At 44.2% G+C, this 12430-nt stretch overlaps 1 protein-coding gene across 1 annotated transcript in view; it reads right to left on the bottom strand.

Annotated features, from left to right (window-relative positions):
* Positions 1 to 12430, bottom strand: part of LOC128425500 (guanine nucleotide exchange factor VAV3) — a 90438-nt gene that overhangs the window by 21473 nt on the left and 56535 nt on the right. The window contains exons 15-17 of the mRNA XM_053412112.1: positions 12034 to 12143; positions 9661 to 9762; positions 7707 to 7798 (exon numbers count right to left, since the gene is read on the bottom strand). Coding sequence (XP_053268087.1) covers positions 7707 to 7798; positions 9661 to 9762; positions 12034 to 12143 — 304 coding nt within the window. The remainder of the gene's footprint in view (positions 1 to 7706; positions 7799 to 9660; positions 9763 to 12033; positions 12144 to 12430) is intronic.

The raw sequence follows: 12430 nt of genomic DNA, 5'->3' as shown, positions 1-12430 counted from the left end.
GATGAAATACTGCGGCTAAGAGTTACACGACGAAATGAACAATGTATTTTGTTTAATTTATTACATGCATATGTTAATGTATATAAACATATATGTAAATATATATTGTATATATATATATATACAATATATATAATATGTATATATAAATACTAAGACAAGAAGGTGATAAGACAGGAGCCATTAAAAAAATTAAAGATCAGATGCTGCCAGAATGACGCAATTAAAAGTCCACCAAAATGAAACGTCCTGTTTTTATTTACAGAAATAAATGATCGCAAAACTTCCTCATCAGTAGGTGGTTCTATCGCCATAGCAACCAGATGCTAAGATTTGAAATAGAAGATTATTTTGATTGACAGGGACACTCTCTCAATACCTCCTTTGATGCTTTGATGAACAGCATCAAAGTTGGTATTTTGATAGGAGACCTCTGATTGGCTGTTGATTGCTTTAAATACTGTTAAATTTTAAGACAGTTGCTATTGCACTCTGACCTTGACTGAGGTAAGTCATGTCTCACCCTCTCTCTGTGTTTACCCAGCATGCTAACCAATACAATTCAGGGTCATTATTCAAGTTTGAAATTAAACCACTGTATAATATGAAGCTTCTGCTGTTACATGATAATGTGCTGTTTTCTGTTGCTTTTATGACAAATGTGAAAATATTGTTGCTGGCTTCTTTTGTGTTTTCTGCTGCTTATCTTAATGAGTGATATGTGTTAACGTGATGCTAAGTAGCGTTAGGTCACCGAGGCCAGGCAGAGAGAGGCATTGTGGACAAAACACCTGTAGCACCAGGAAATGTTCCCATTTCACATCTTATTCTACCAAACGATGTGTTTTGTAACATTGGGAAGATTAACCTTGGTGTTTAACTTTAGTATTTAAGATAAAGTAAAAAAACAACAGCTTCCATCACTGCCAATCAAATTCAGATTCAAATTCAAATCAAAGGGGCTTGGTGCCATGGTGATTGATGAGGGAAGTTTTATTTCCCCAAAACATTTACTGGTGATTTTTTGGTTAATGTGTAGTTTGAATGTGTTGAAGGACAAGTTGACGGAAGCTTAAGTTAATGCTAGGAGCACATTACATGAGATGTGTAGCTCCTTAAAGGAAAAAAACAATCCCTCTCTATTGGGTCTAATGTTATTTCAGAGAAAACTTTTCTGGAAGGAGCATCAACTTGCATAACTTGCTCACACGGCCCCATTTTTTTACTCTCACAAATTTCAAATATATCTGTGTGTCCGGCAAAGTCTTGGAATTCTCCCGATGTCTTTATTTCACAGATAGGACTTATAGTTTCTGAATTATAGTTGTTTGAGTGGTGCACTCGGAGTTTAGATTTCTCTCTTCCCAGTGAGGAGAGAGCAGTTGCATTCAGTTGAGTTTCCATGGCAACCAGATACACACGTAGCAGGAGGGGAGTCTCTCTCTCTCTCTCTCTCTCTCTTGCTTAAACCAGCCAGTCTGTCTCTCTCTCTCTCTCTCTCTCTCTCTCTCTCATTCTCTCTGCGTGTGTCTCTCTATCTGTGTCAATTGTTTTATATTGAATGTTTGATTGATCAAATTCACCTAAATCTTACACACTATTTCATCTTGTCACCTGCAGACATAAAGCCTTTTGACTTCAAGTTCCAGACAAGAGCAGAAACTTCTTCGGAAAACAGTGCATCAACTCATCCAACAGCTTCTTCAAAAGATACATCTACTCTCTGTGGTGAACCATGGAGAAACCAGATATTCTGAAGATCCTCAATGACGAACTCCTCACAGCCTACAGGAAGATCAATGCTCTTAAGGAGGAGGTGTGGCAGCTGCAAGACCAGCTTCAAGACAGAGATGAGTTCATAAAGATGGCGGTGGAGAAGGAGAAGGAGAAGGAGAAAGAGAAGGAGAAAGAGAAGGAGAAAGAGAAGGAGAAGGAGAAGGAGAAGAGGAAGGAGATTGAGACCGAGACCGAGAAGGAGAATGAGATCCAGGCCCTGACGGAGAAGGTGGAGCAGCTGGAAAACCAGCTGAAAGAGAAAGATGTTGTCATAGCGAAGGAGGTGAAGAAACGGCGCGCTCGCCTCAGGGCCTATCTGGACTGCCTTGCTGAGCTAACTGACTGTCAGGCCAAGGTTAAGCTGATGGAAGCAAGGCTGCACCAGGAGCGACCCCAGCCTGATACAGGATGTAGCAGTGAGGTGGAGAAGGAGAAGGAGAAGGAGAAGGAGAAGGAGAAAGAGAAGGAGAAAGAGAAAGAGAAGGAGAAGGAGAAGGAGAAGGAGAAGGAGAAAGAGAAAGAGAAGGAGAAGGAGAAAGAGAAAGAGAAGGAGAAAGAGAAGGAGAAAGAGAAGGAGAAGTACAAGGACAAGAAGAAGGACAAGGAGAAGGAGAAACTTGTGACGATCTACAATGTCGAAATCCTCCGAGCCAACAGGAACATTTTGATTCTTAAGGAGGAGGTGTGGCGGCTGGAAAACCATCTTAAAGACAGAGATGATATCATAAAGATGGCGGTGGAGAAGGAGAAGGAGGAGGAGAAGGAGAAGGAGAAGGAGAAGGAGAAGGAGATTAAGATTGAGACTGAGACCGAGAGGGAGATGGAGACGGAAAAGGAGAATGAGATCCAGGCCCTGACGGAGAAGGTGGACCAGCTGGAAAACCAGCTGAAAGACAAAGATGTTGTCATAACGAAGGAGGTAGAGAAAGGGCATGCTCGCCTCAGGGCCTATGTTGACTGCTTGGCCGAGCTCACTGACTGTTAGGCCAAGGCAAAAATTCTGGAAGCAAGTCTGCACAAGTGAGCAGTGAGGTGGAGGTCAACATGGAGAAGGAGAACGAGAAGGTGGAGAGAGAAGAGGTGGAGAAGCCCCCGCCCTCACCCTTTTTCTACTCCTCAAAACAAACCCCTCCCCTGTCCCCCTTTGTACATATTTGAAATGATCTAATGATGTGTTGTAAATATGTTAAACTTTTTGAATAAAAATAACTAGTACAGTAACATCTACCTCTGTCTTTCTGAATATACACACAGGATTCATTGATCAATTAACACAGTGTTGGAGTGAAACAAATCAGTGTGATTCATTTAGTTTGCTACTATTCATATGAACACAGCAGAGCATAGACAAACAATGTTTCTTAACTTTTTTACATTTGGTCAAATCTATATATTAATTATGACAACAATACAATAATAATACTATCATCTCATCTGAGGGCCCACCCATCACACTGACCACGCCCATCTGACACGCACACACACTCACGCACACACACACATGCACGCACACACACACATGCACACACACACACACACAAACACATACACACGCACGCACAAGTCATTTTCATATGGCGACGCCTGCGAGCTAGTTCTGGCAGGCAACTCGAGCTGCGCTGCGCCAATCACGTGACATACATCATGTGACATACATCATGTGATATACTTCAATCTCCACAACCATCTATAATACACACCCACCTTATCAGGTGGTCTATTTAACCAGAGAGACATTTCCCATCAACCCCTCTTGCTCGCACTGCTGCTGCAGTATGGCTACCTGTTGCTACAGCGTCTCAGCGGTTGACCAAGTGACCGTTGTTCCTCCGTGGGTCATTGTCTCTCTCAATCCGAGTGATTCCTCCTCCGAAAAAGTTCGCTTTATTTCCGAAATTTCGGCTCGGTCCTTCAAGATTCACTACGTGTGAATCGGACGTCAAGCGTCTGCGCCACGACTCCTGCGCACCCGAAGCGTTTAATTCATCCGGTCTGAGCCACGAGTTAATTTCAACTACTTCTTGACTGAAGGCGGCTCCGCGAGGCCGAACAAACGCTGGTGGCAGCGTCACTGACGGCAGCTTTGCTGACGGATTCTTCCCGGGACATCTCTGCTCGACCAACTTCTCCCTCACCGCGGGATGTTGTCCCTCGGAGGCAGAGGAAGCGCGCCTGGATCCGCTGGGGCTTTCATCCTGTCTCCTTTGCTGAATGAAGTCTGCACTGAACGTTATGAATGAGACAATTCAGTCTCGAATCACACGCCATCTTCCCTGCACGTGATGTAAACAAAACTACGGTACCGGCTCGTGCTATAGTACTTCCTGGTACGTCACTCCAGCAGGATTGTGGGAGTTGTAGTCCAATCTCCAGCCATGGGTTTGAAGCTCCTGTCTCCTGACAACAGTACCTTTCCCAAAGGAATCAAATGCTAGCAGGTAATATGTTTTGTTATTCCGGAAACATTCAATTATATAATATAATATATATGCGGGTAGAGTGGTCTTCCTCCAACCAAAGGTTAGGGTTCAATCTTGTGCAAGATACTGAACCCTCAAATGGGCCCTCATAGATGTTGGATGCAATAATTGTAAATAACTTGTATATATGACTTTCTTATGACTTCTGGCATGCGATGATTTCGCAACGGACGTGCCATGTGCTATATTTGTCGCATTGCACATGCCCGAGTTTCAGGGATAGGAAGGGAGCGAGATGGCTCACTCCTCAGCTACTTCCATCAGCACCTCCGGTAAAACAAAGTTTATTACAGCTGCGCGAATAACACACGCTATGAGGTAACTAACGAATGATCGAATATTAAATTCGCGGGCAACTATTTTGTCTTCGGATTGTACACTACAATCTGGTGCACTTTGAGGAAGTAAATATGTCAGAATCTACTGTTGGTGGTCATAATCTACTTGTGGTGTGAGAAACAGTTCATAGACACACTGAGCAGTACCCGGGTTTTTCTTTTCCGCAGATGAACGTCTTGGCGATGTCCGACTCGGGAAACCTTCTTTGAAAATTTCTGAACATCTTTCATTGGATGTGAGAGAGTGGTGGTTTACTGTTGTGTCAAGACACCACAACCCTTCTGTGCGCAGCGTTGTCGTAAGGCCTGCATGATTATGGCCAAAATCATAATTACGATTATTTAGATCAATATTAATATCATGATTATTCATACATTTTAGGAACAATATATTTTTTATAGCGTTTTTATGTTTAAATGCACAAGAACACTGCTTTCACTTCCATGTTGTGCTACACTCCAGCTAATGTACACATCTTTCATTAGGCCCTGGGCAATCGACTCTCCTGGCCGTTCTTATGGGAAAAAATGACGTCTGTAAGCATCGACTCTTCATTGCAAATTACAATCGATGCAGTGAATTGTCAGGGACATGTACGGCTCCATTGTTGTGCTTGATCATTGCTCACAGTATTTATGGGACACCAGTCTTTGGCCAAATGAAATGCGATCGCATCAGTTATTCCAGTGTGTCTTCGGGAAGGGGATGGATACGCTGTCGCACCATGCATGGTCGTTTATGGTTTTCTCTGTTGACGTTGGACATGGACGGAGATTCAGGGAGGTAATGTTAGCTTTGGCCTTGATGCAATTGTTGTACTATGGTTTGTGGGTTGTTTTTTTTCAGGTGGTTAAACAAGGCAGTTGTATTGCTATGAGGCGCAAACACAACTCTAAACGTACTCTGGCATGATTTGTTCTTGGTTATCATCACTTGCCCTAAATTCCAAAACTACCAAACAACGGATGATGACCCTTTTCGAAGGACTAGCGCCTCGCCTTCTGCTCCTGATAATTGATTTACCTTTCACACGACACCGTGATGGCTACTCTCTGTCTCTACTCTTCTAAGAAATACCGGAACTGGCTGCAGACAAAACGTTTGTTCTGGCTACCGCTGCAGGGTGTGTGCATGACAACTCCCATCTTGTTCTCCCTCTGGTGGTTAGCGAATGTTAGTCGAAAAAGCGCTTGATTGGATATGTAGCAAAGCACGCATTTTAAATGTCAATATCGCTGACGATCATGCAATTCGATTAATTGTGCAGCCCTAGTTGTCGTGGCTCCCATTGTCACTCTGCGGTCTGTTGAAGCAGAGGGAAAAAATAAATTGTTGCATTTCAGGTGGTTTGCTGGACTTAGAGTGTTAAATTCTGGGGTATAGGTTGCCATGTGCCAAGTTCACAATATATTCTCCTACAGCCAGGGCAGTTGGGGGGAACCTCACCAGGCAGTATATAGTCTCCCGCGACAATGTGCCTACAGCGAATGACCACACCACGGGGGTGCATGGTGCGCATCACAGTTTCACAGGTAGCATATTCTCCTGCAGGCATGCGCCATGTAGAATGGCCCCACCGCGGCGGTGAATGGCGCACATTAAATATATTACATGATCAAACGTGAGTTGTCTGACAGAACTGTATATATACACATTTATTTCAATTTATTCATGGTTGAGGTCAATATCAGATCAGAAGACATGTTCATGGCCCTGAAGTCAATTTAAAATGACATGTAGCATGTTAGAGTTATAAATAACTTGTCCATGTGTAAAACAATAGTTTAATTAAAAAAAAATAAAAAATCACAATTATTTTGGGGGGCTGAAGCACAGCCTAACGACGCCCCTGCTTCTACTTAAGTTTGTTACTTTACTATTCAGACCTCACCCCTGCGGAGGATGAATACTGTGCGGAGTAATGAGAGGGGGAATTCAAACCGACACCCCCCCGGTCCTCTCCCGCTGCCGGTGTCGCCCAAATCTACTCAGGTACACTCTGTGCCCAGGTGGGCTTGGCAGTGGCGCTATTGCCTCTGCGACCTGACAGCACCGTGACAGATGCCAGGTCCAACCGGAGCTGGCAGCTTGCCACGGGGAATACACACACACACACACACGCACGCACGGGGAATCTGTGCCATGCAGTGTCACCGGTACAGTGTGTGCAGGCTGTGACAGTAAAAACAACCTGCACGCTCTCGCCTGGTTTTAAAAGCACCGTGCTGCAGGAACACACGCGCTCACTTTCAAGACCTATAAGAAGTTCCACAAACAAAAAGTGTGGATTTAGTTTCTCACCTCCTCCTGCTCTTTCTCTCTCACGCTCACACACACACACACACACACACACACACACACACACACACACACACACACACACACACACACACACACACACACACACACACACACACACACACACACACACGAGCGCAGAGGACATGCTAAGCTGGTTTCATTCCACAAGTCTGAAGTCTTGCTGTCAGGGCTCCTGCACAGGGAGCTGAGTGACAGGTACACAACAGGGGCATCATAAAATAAATAAATAAAAGTCAGTAGTTTTCTTAAAACTCCTCAGTAAAGCTGCTATTAAACTTTGGGGATCCGTGCACTGGAGCGGAGTGACTTTGCCTTTCAGGTGGTTTGAAGTGGAGGATCCACCCGGGGAAGCGAGGGGGGGGGGGGGGGCTTTTGAACGTGATGCAGATCGAACACCAGGGCCACCTCGGTCCTGACGAATAAGAGCATATACGCGGCTCTTATCTATTTAGAGCAAACCTCCTGATTCCCGCAGTTCCATTTCCCCCTTCCTTATTTTCTCACTTCCTTTTCAGAATGTCACCAATCGCAGCGCAGCCACAATTAGTCACATGAGACGCTCGTTCATCAGCGTTTATGAGTCATAACGTGTCGTCTGTCATCTGGCTCACGCGGCCGTAAACCAGCAGTTGCGTTGGTACAATTTGATTTAATGTCCGGCTGCGACAAACTCCTGCGTGCAGCTTTGTTGCACATTGGATGTGACTGATAGGAGGCTGAGCAATAAAGTGTCATAACTTCGCGGAGGAAACTGGGTTATGTTTGTGTGCGCAGCAGTGGGTGTGTTACCTGTTTTTCCGCAGGAGCCAAAGCGGCCCAGGCATTCCTTATGGGCACCTAGACCACACTTGGAGCACAGGTAGCCCTGGTTGAAGACGCCCCTGCAGACAGAACAGCAGGGAAGTTCATCACGTGGACAGCAGGAGACACACAGTATACACAAAGCTACTATGATGTTTAGAGAAACAGCTGCATGTTGTAGTCTAAAGGGTTAGTGTGGTGCAGGAACGCCTTCAGCAAACCACCACCAGTGATTGTTTGCAGGTGGTTTTCCTGTCGCCACCGTGACATCATCACGACGTTGACATCTGTGAGTGGACCGCCATGAAATCTGCTGCAGACGATCCTGTCTCCAACTGGGTGAACTGTTTTGCTTTGTTAGCTTCAGTCAATCCCTGAGGTCCCAGACTGAATTCAAATCCAGGATGTTCTACTTTATCGGCAGAACTCGATTTCCTTTTCTACCAGAGCCGGACTGATACGGATTTATTGGGCGAATGAAATGATTGGACAGAATACCTGTCCGTCACTAAGCTGCCCCGTGCTTCACTGCGCTTGACCAGAAAGACAAACACCACTGAAGCACAGAAGATGAGTTAGCAAGAGTCACAAAAAACTTTGGCCTCTAGCAGTCGTCAGGCAGTAGCACCTTCATGTGCTCCTGTGAGTTTGTTCTGTAAAATAAAAGTTATATCAATGGGTCAATGGGCGGGGCTACACTGACTGTTTCACTTTCATCTATTTAAGACAAAAAACTTGCATGAGCTCATATCATATTCAAAAATGAAAATAAAAGAGACAGGACACGTTCTGGGTGTGCACGTGGGCGTGTGTGGCTCCGCTTTCATTCTCATTTACATGAAACCATCTCAAAGGCCCTTATTTAAATAAAGTAAAGCAACTTTGTTCTGCTCCCCAGCTAATCGTCCATTTAACCTCAGAGAAGGGGGAACCTGGTATTTGTTACTAAGATGTAAAGCTGTAACGCTTCATTAAATAATATAAACAATTTTACCTTTCTTCAAAGAGACACATAAAAAAAATTTAGTTCGATGCAATATTAGCTTTACATAATACCTTTACATTTACAGCCTTTATTTTATACTTTGAAATAGATTTATTTGAGTATGTTTTGGGTTTTATAGTTTAAAAAAAACACATAAATTGCCATATAGGATTATATAATTATGGATCAAGTATGTCAATATATGATGTCAAAGGGAAAAAAATGATTATCTGCTCATACTGACAGGATGTTGGGGAAAAAAAGATTTAAAAAAATGTCATGTTAACATTTGTAATGTGGTATATAAAGATGAATTGGAAAGAATCAAAAAAACGCGCGAGCCCTGGACTCTTGACAGTTTAGTACAAGTACTGCAAACAAAGAGCAGTACAAGAATAGACATAATGAAATCATCCAAATGAACGACGGCTGTCAAACTAAAGACTTGAAACCTTGCACCTCAAAGGCTTCTCGTCAACGTCCCCACTATGTTCTTGTTTTTGTCAAATCTTATCCTGAGAAAACGCTGGTGAACTCGGCGCCTGTCTCTGTATTTTCACAACGCATTAATCCAGTCAATCCGTCGCCTTGAGGAAGTGCTGAAGTGTGACAGACGTTCTTTCTCCACCGGCCTCGGGAGGTGACACCGCTCAGTCGCTCCCGCTGCCAGAGAGACCATGAGGCACGGTCCTCAGGGTGCTGGTACCATTCAGGAAATTCAAAAGAAACCTTTTTGTGTAACTGAGGCACATGTGCAGAGGGAGACTGGAGTGAAGCAAAAGTGACGAATAGATTATCAAGCTCCGCTGGAGAGAAAGAGGAGGACTGGAGGTCTTTCAAAGGAGTCCTGGCAGAAGTTTGAAGGCAAAGAGTCTAGTGTGTAAGTGTGTGTGTGTGTATATGTGTGTGTGTGTGTGTGTGTGTGTGTGTCTGTGTTTTTAATAACTGGCCTCTTACCTCAGCAGCATGTGGCAGGAGTTGCAGGAGGTGATTCTGTCGAAGGTGTGCATGCAAAACTCGTGGAGGTTGTTGCTGCCGTTCTCAGGTCGAATGTTGGATCTAAACAAGACACCACACATGACAAATGTCTTACATATCATAAACACATGGTAATCCATCGCATCTTACATTCATTGTGAAGGGTCGAAGGTCTATAGGATCTGAGTGCAAGCTGCAGAGGTTCAGCTGAAGGCTGAATCGTGAATCATCCCTCTAAGACGCGTTCAAATAAAGGAACATTTCAGAATAATAGAATCGGATTGTTGCCTTGAGTTTAAACTTGAAGTGTTGGAGTGTCCTTGAATGCACCGCGGAGGTTCCAATTAGAGTAAACAGCAGCTTGTGGTAAGAAATCAAAGATCATGACATGATGGTTTACATCGATAAATAGACACTGACCACTAATGAAGCTTAGTGAGAGTTTAGTCTTCATGTGGGTTCCTGCTCAGCTACACGCACAGTCCCTGTTATTGAAAAGCTCCACCAGCTCCTTCTTTCTTTTCATTCAATCACAGCCTGACACGCTCAACTTGAGCCAATCACCTGTACGCTGTCAGAGTTTAATATGTTCTCCTCCCTCCTTTCATTCAGCTCTTAGTTCAGTGACCCACCATCACCCCTGCACCACCACTACTCCGGATACTCTGTCATATCCCTTCAAACCATCCAATCAGAGGCCTTCGTGAGAAGTCCCTACTTAGTGCTCTATCCCTCGTCACCACCACCAGTGGAATTCTTCCATGGTGTTCTCCTCCCTGATGGGGTCTAAACTCCAAAGTCTACTCCTCTGATTCACAGTGAATTTAATCTAATTTAATTTGACTCATTCTCATATTTTTCTGTGTAAGTCTCTACCGATTGAATTGTTGGTTGTACTTTAATACTTGAGTCCAAATTAATGGATGAAAATGAATTCGTTCTTGTTCTCCGCTTTGTTTCAATTGAAAACAGCTTTAATTCTTTGAAAACATAAATTTCAAAGCAACAATGTTTGTTTATAGCTGCAAAAAAGAACACACAACAACAATTCAGTATTTCAGTACGACTGCAGAGTACAACAGTGACTCAGTAACATTTCACTGATACGTTTCTCTGAAGTGGGAGGGAGATAATTCCAAGTATACAGGCATGGTCTGCTTGAAGAAAATACAAGAGGTGTTCATGAGCCCTCGGGACATTGGTGTGTGTGTGTGTGTGTTTGTGTGTGTTGTAAAGTGAAACAAAAATGTTCCAGACTTTGCCTGCAGCACAGCGGCTTGTTTATCTAAAATTTAAAGAGTCCTCCTTTGTTTTCGGTGCTTTGATAGTGAGACGTGATGAAAGAGTTGCGTAACCCTTATTTGTTTCAATTGCACAAACCTTCTCTGGAAGATGTTGAGGTAGCTTTCCTGCTCATTCTCTCTCCCACTTCACCTGTTCACCTGTCACTCATCCTCACCTCACCTGTGACCTGGTGTGTCTGAAACCACAACTTGATCGTAGTAGTAAAGATGCTGCTAATCCTGGGACACTCCTCTTTTTAACTCTGCGGCAGATTTATCAGTTACTAGTTTGCTGGTTTACTTTTACTTACTTGCATCACTTGTGTCAGGTCAATGCGAACATCCGTCTGCACACTTTCAGTTTAAAGACCTCCTGTGTCGGACTTTAGATGAATAAACTGAGTCAGATTCCTGTGAACTCCTCGGTCTTGATGAATAAAAGTGATTCACCAGAAGTTCTGTAACCACCCTGCAGTTTTACGCCTCCGCCAACCAGTGCAGTTTCAGTCTGATGCATGTTTTTTTTCCTGACTCATATGAGGTCACTGTGACCTTTTAACCATTGAAATGTCAGTCAACTGGTCAAAATGTGAAGACATGAGAAATCTTGCTCAAAAGGCCAAAGACGTGATTGGTAAGGCCCCAGTGACCTTGACCTTTGACCAAGCAAAATCCAATCAGTTCATCTTTGAGTCCAAGTGAATGTCTGTGCCACAATAATAGAACTTCCCTGAAGGGGTCCCTGACATGTTGCGTAACTAAAAGTCTGCTACTATAAGGACAACTTAAACTGCATCCTGTACAGTGTGTTCTGGTCACTTGTCCCTGCAGGTGAATTTGGGTCGAGTTGAGGATGAGAGCTTTCTGATCCGGTTCAAACTACAGTAGAGGACTGAAAGCTTAAAGAGTGTCACCATCTGCATTCCACTGTTTTCGCGTGTATCTCCTCGTCAAGCGGCCCGACCTGAAGAACAGGACGGCCCACGTGTTGCGCTCTGATGCTGTGACGGCAAAATGTGCTCCAATCACACTGTCACACAATGACATGCACACAAAACCCCACACTCACATGGCCATGCCAAACTGCTCCAGCCACTTCTTCTTCAGCTCTTTGGTCTTGAAGAAGAACTCGAAGCCGCTCTGGCCCTGGTTGTGAGTGAGGTAGAATCCGTAGGACCACTGCAACGGGAAGAAGAGAAAAACGCACACATTTTTTTAGACATAAAATACAACAACAACTGAGTGGAAGACAAAGGGAGCGGGAGGTGGGCAGGAGCAAAGTGAGACAGATGGGGACAAAGAGATGCTAAATGAAAGAGGCACGCCTCGGGGATAGTAGACACAAAGGGTTGGAGGGTTGGAGGAGCTGACAGACAGAGCAGAGAGGAAGAGGAGGAAACGAGTGTGAGGTTGCTCCGCCATATAAATGCCGGGCATCAGACGGCATGCACAGACCCGAGCAGCGA

Source organism: Pleuronectes platessa, chromosome 20 (genome assembly GCF_947347685.1).
Source record: "Pleuronectes platessa chromosome 20, fPlePla1.1, whole genome shotgun sequence".
NCBI lineage: Eukaryota > Metazoa > Chordata > Actinopteri > Pleuronectiformes > Pleuronectidae > Pleuronectes > Pleuronectes platessa.
Note: the sequence above shows the minus strand (reverse complement) of the source record. Positions and strands in the feature narration are given on the sequence as shown.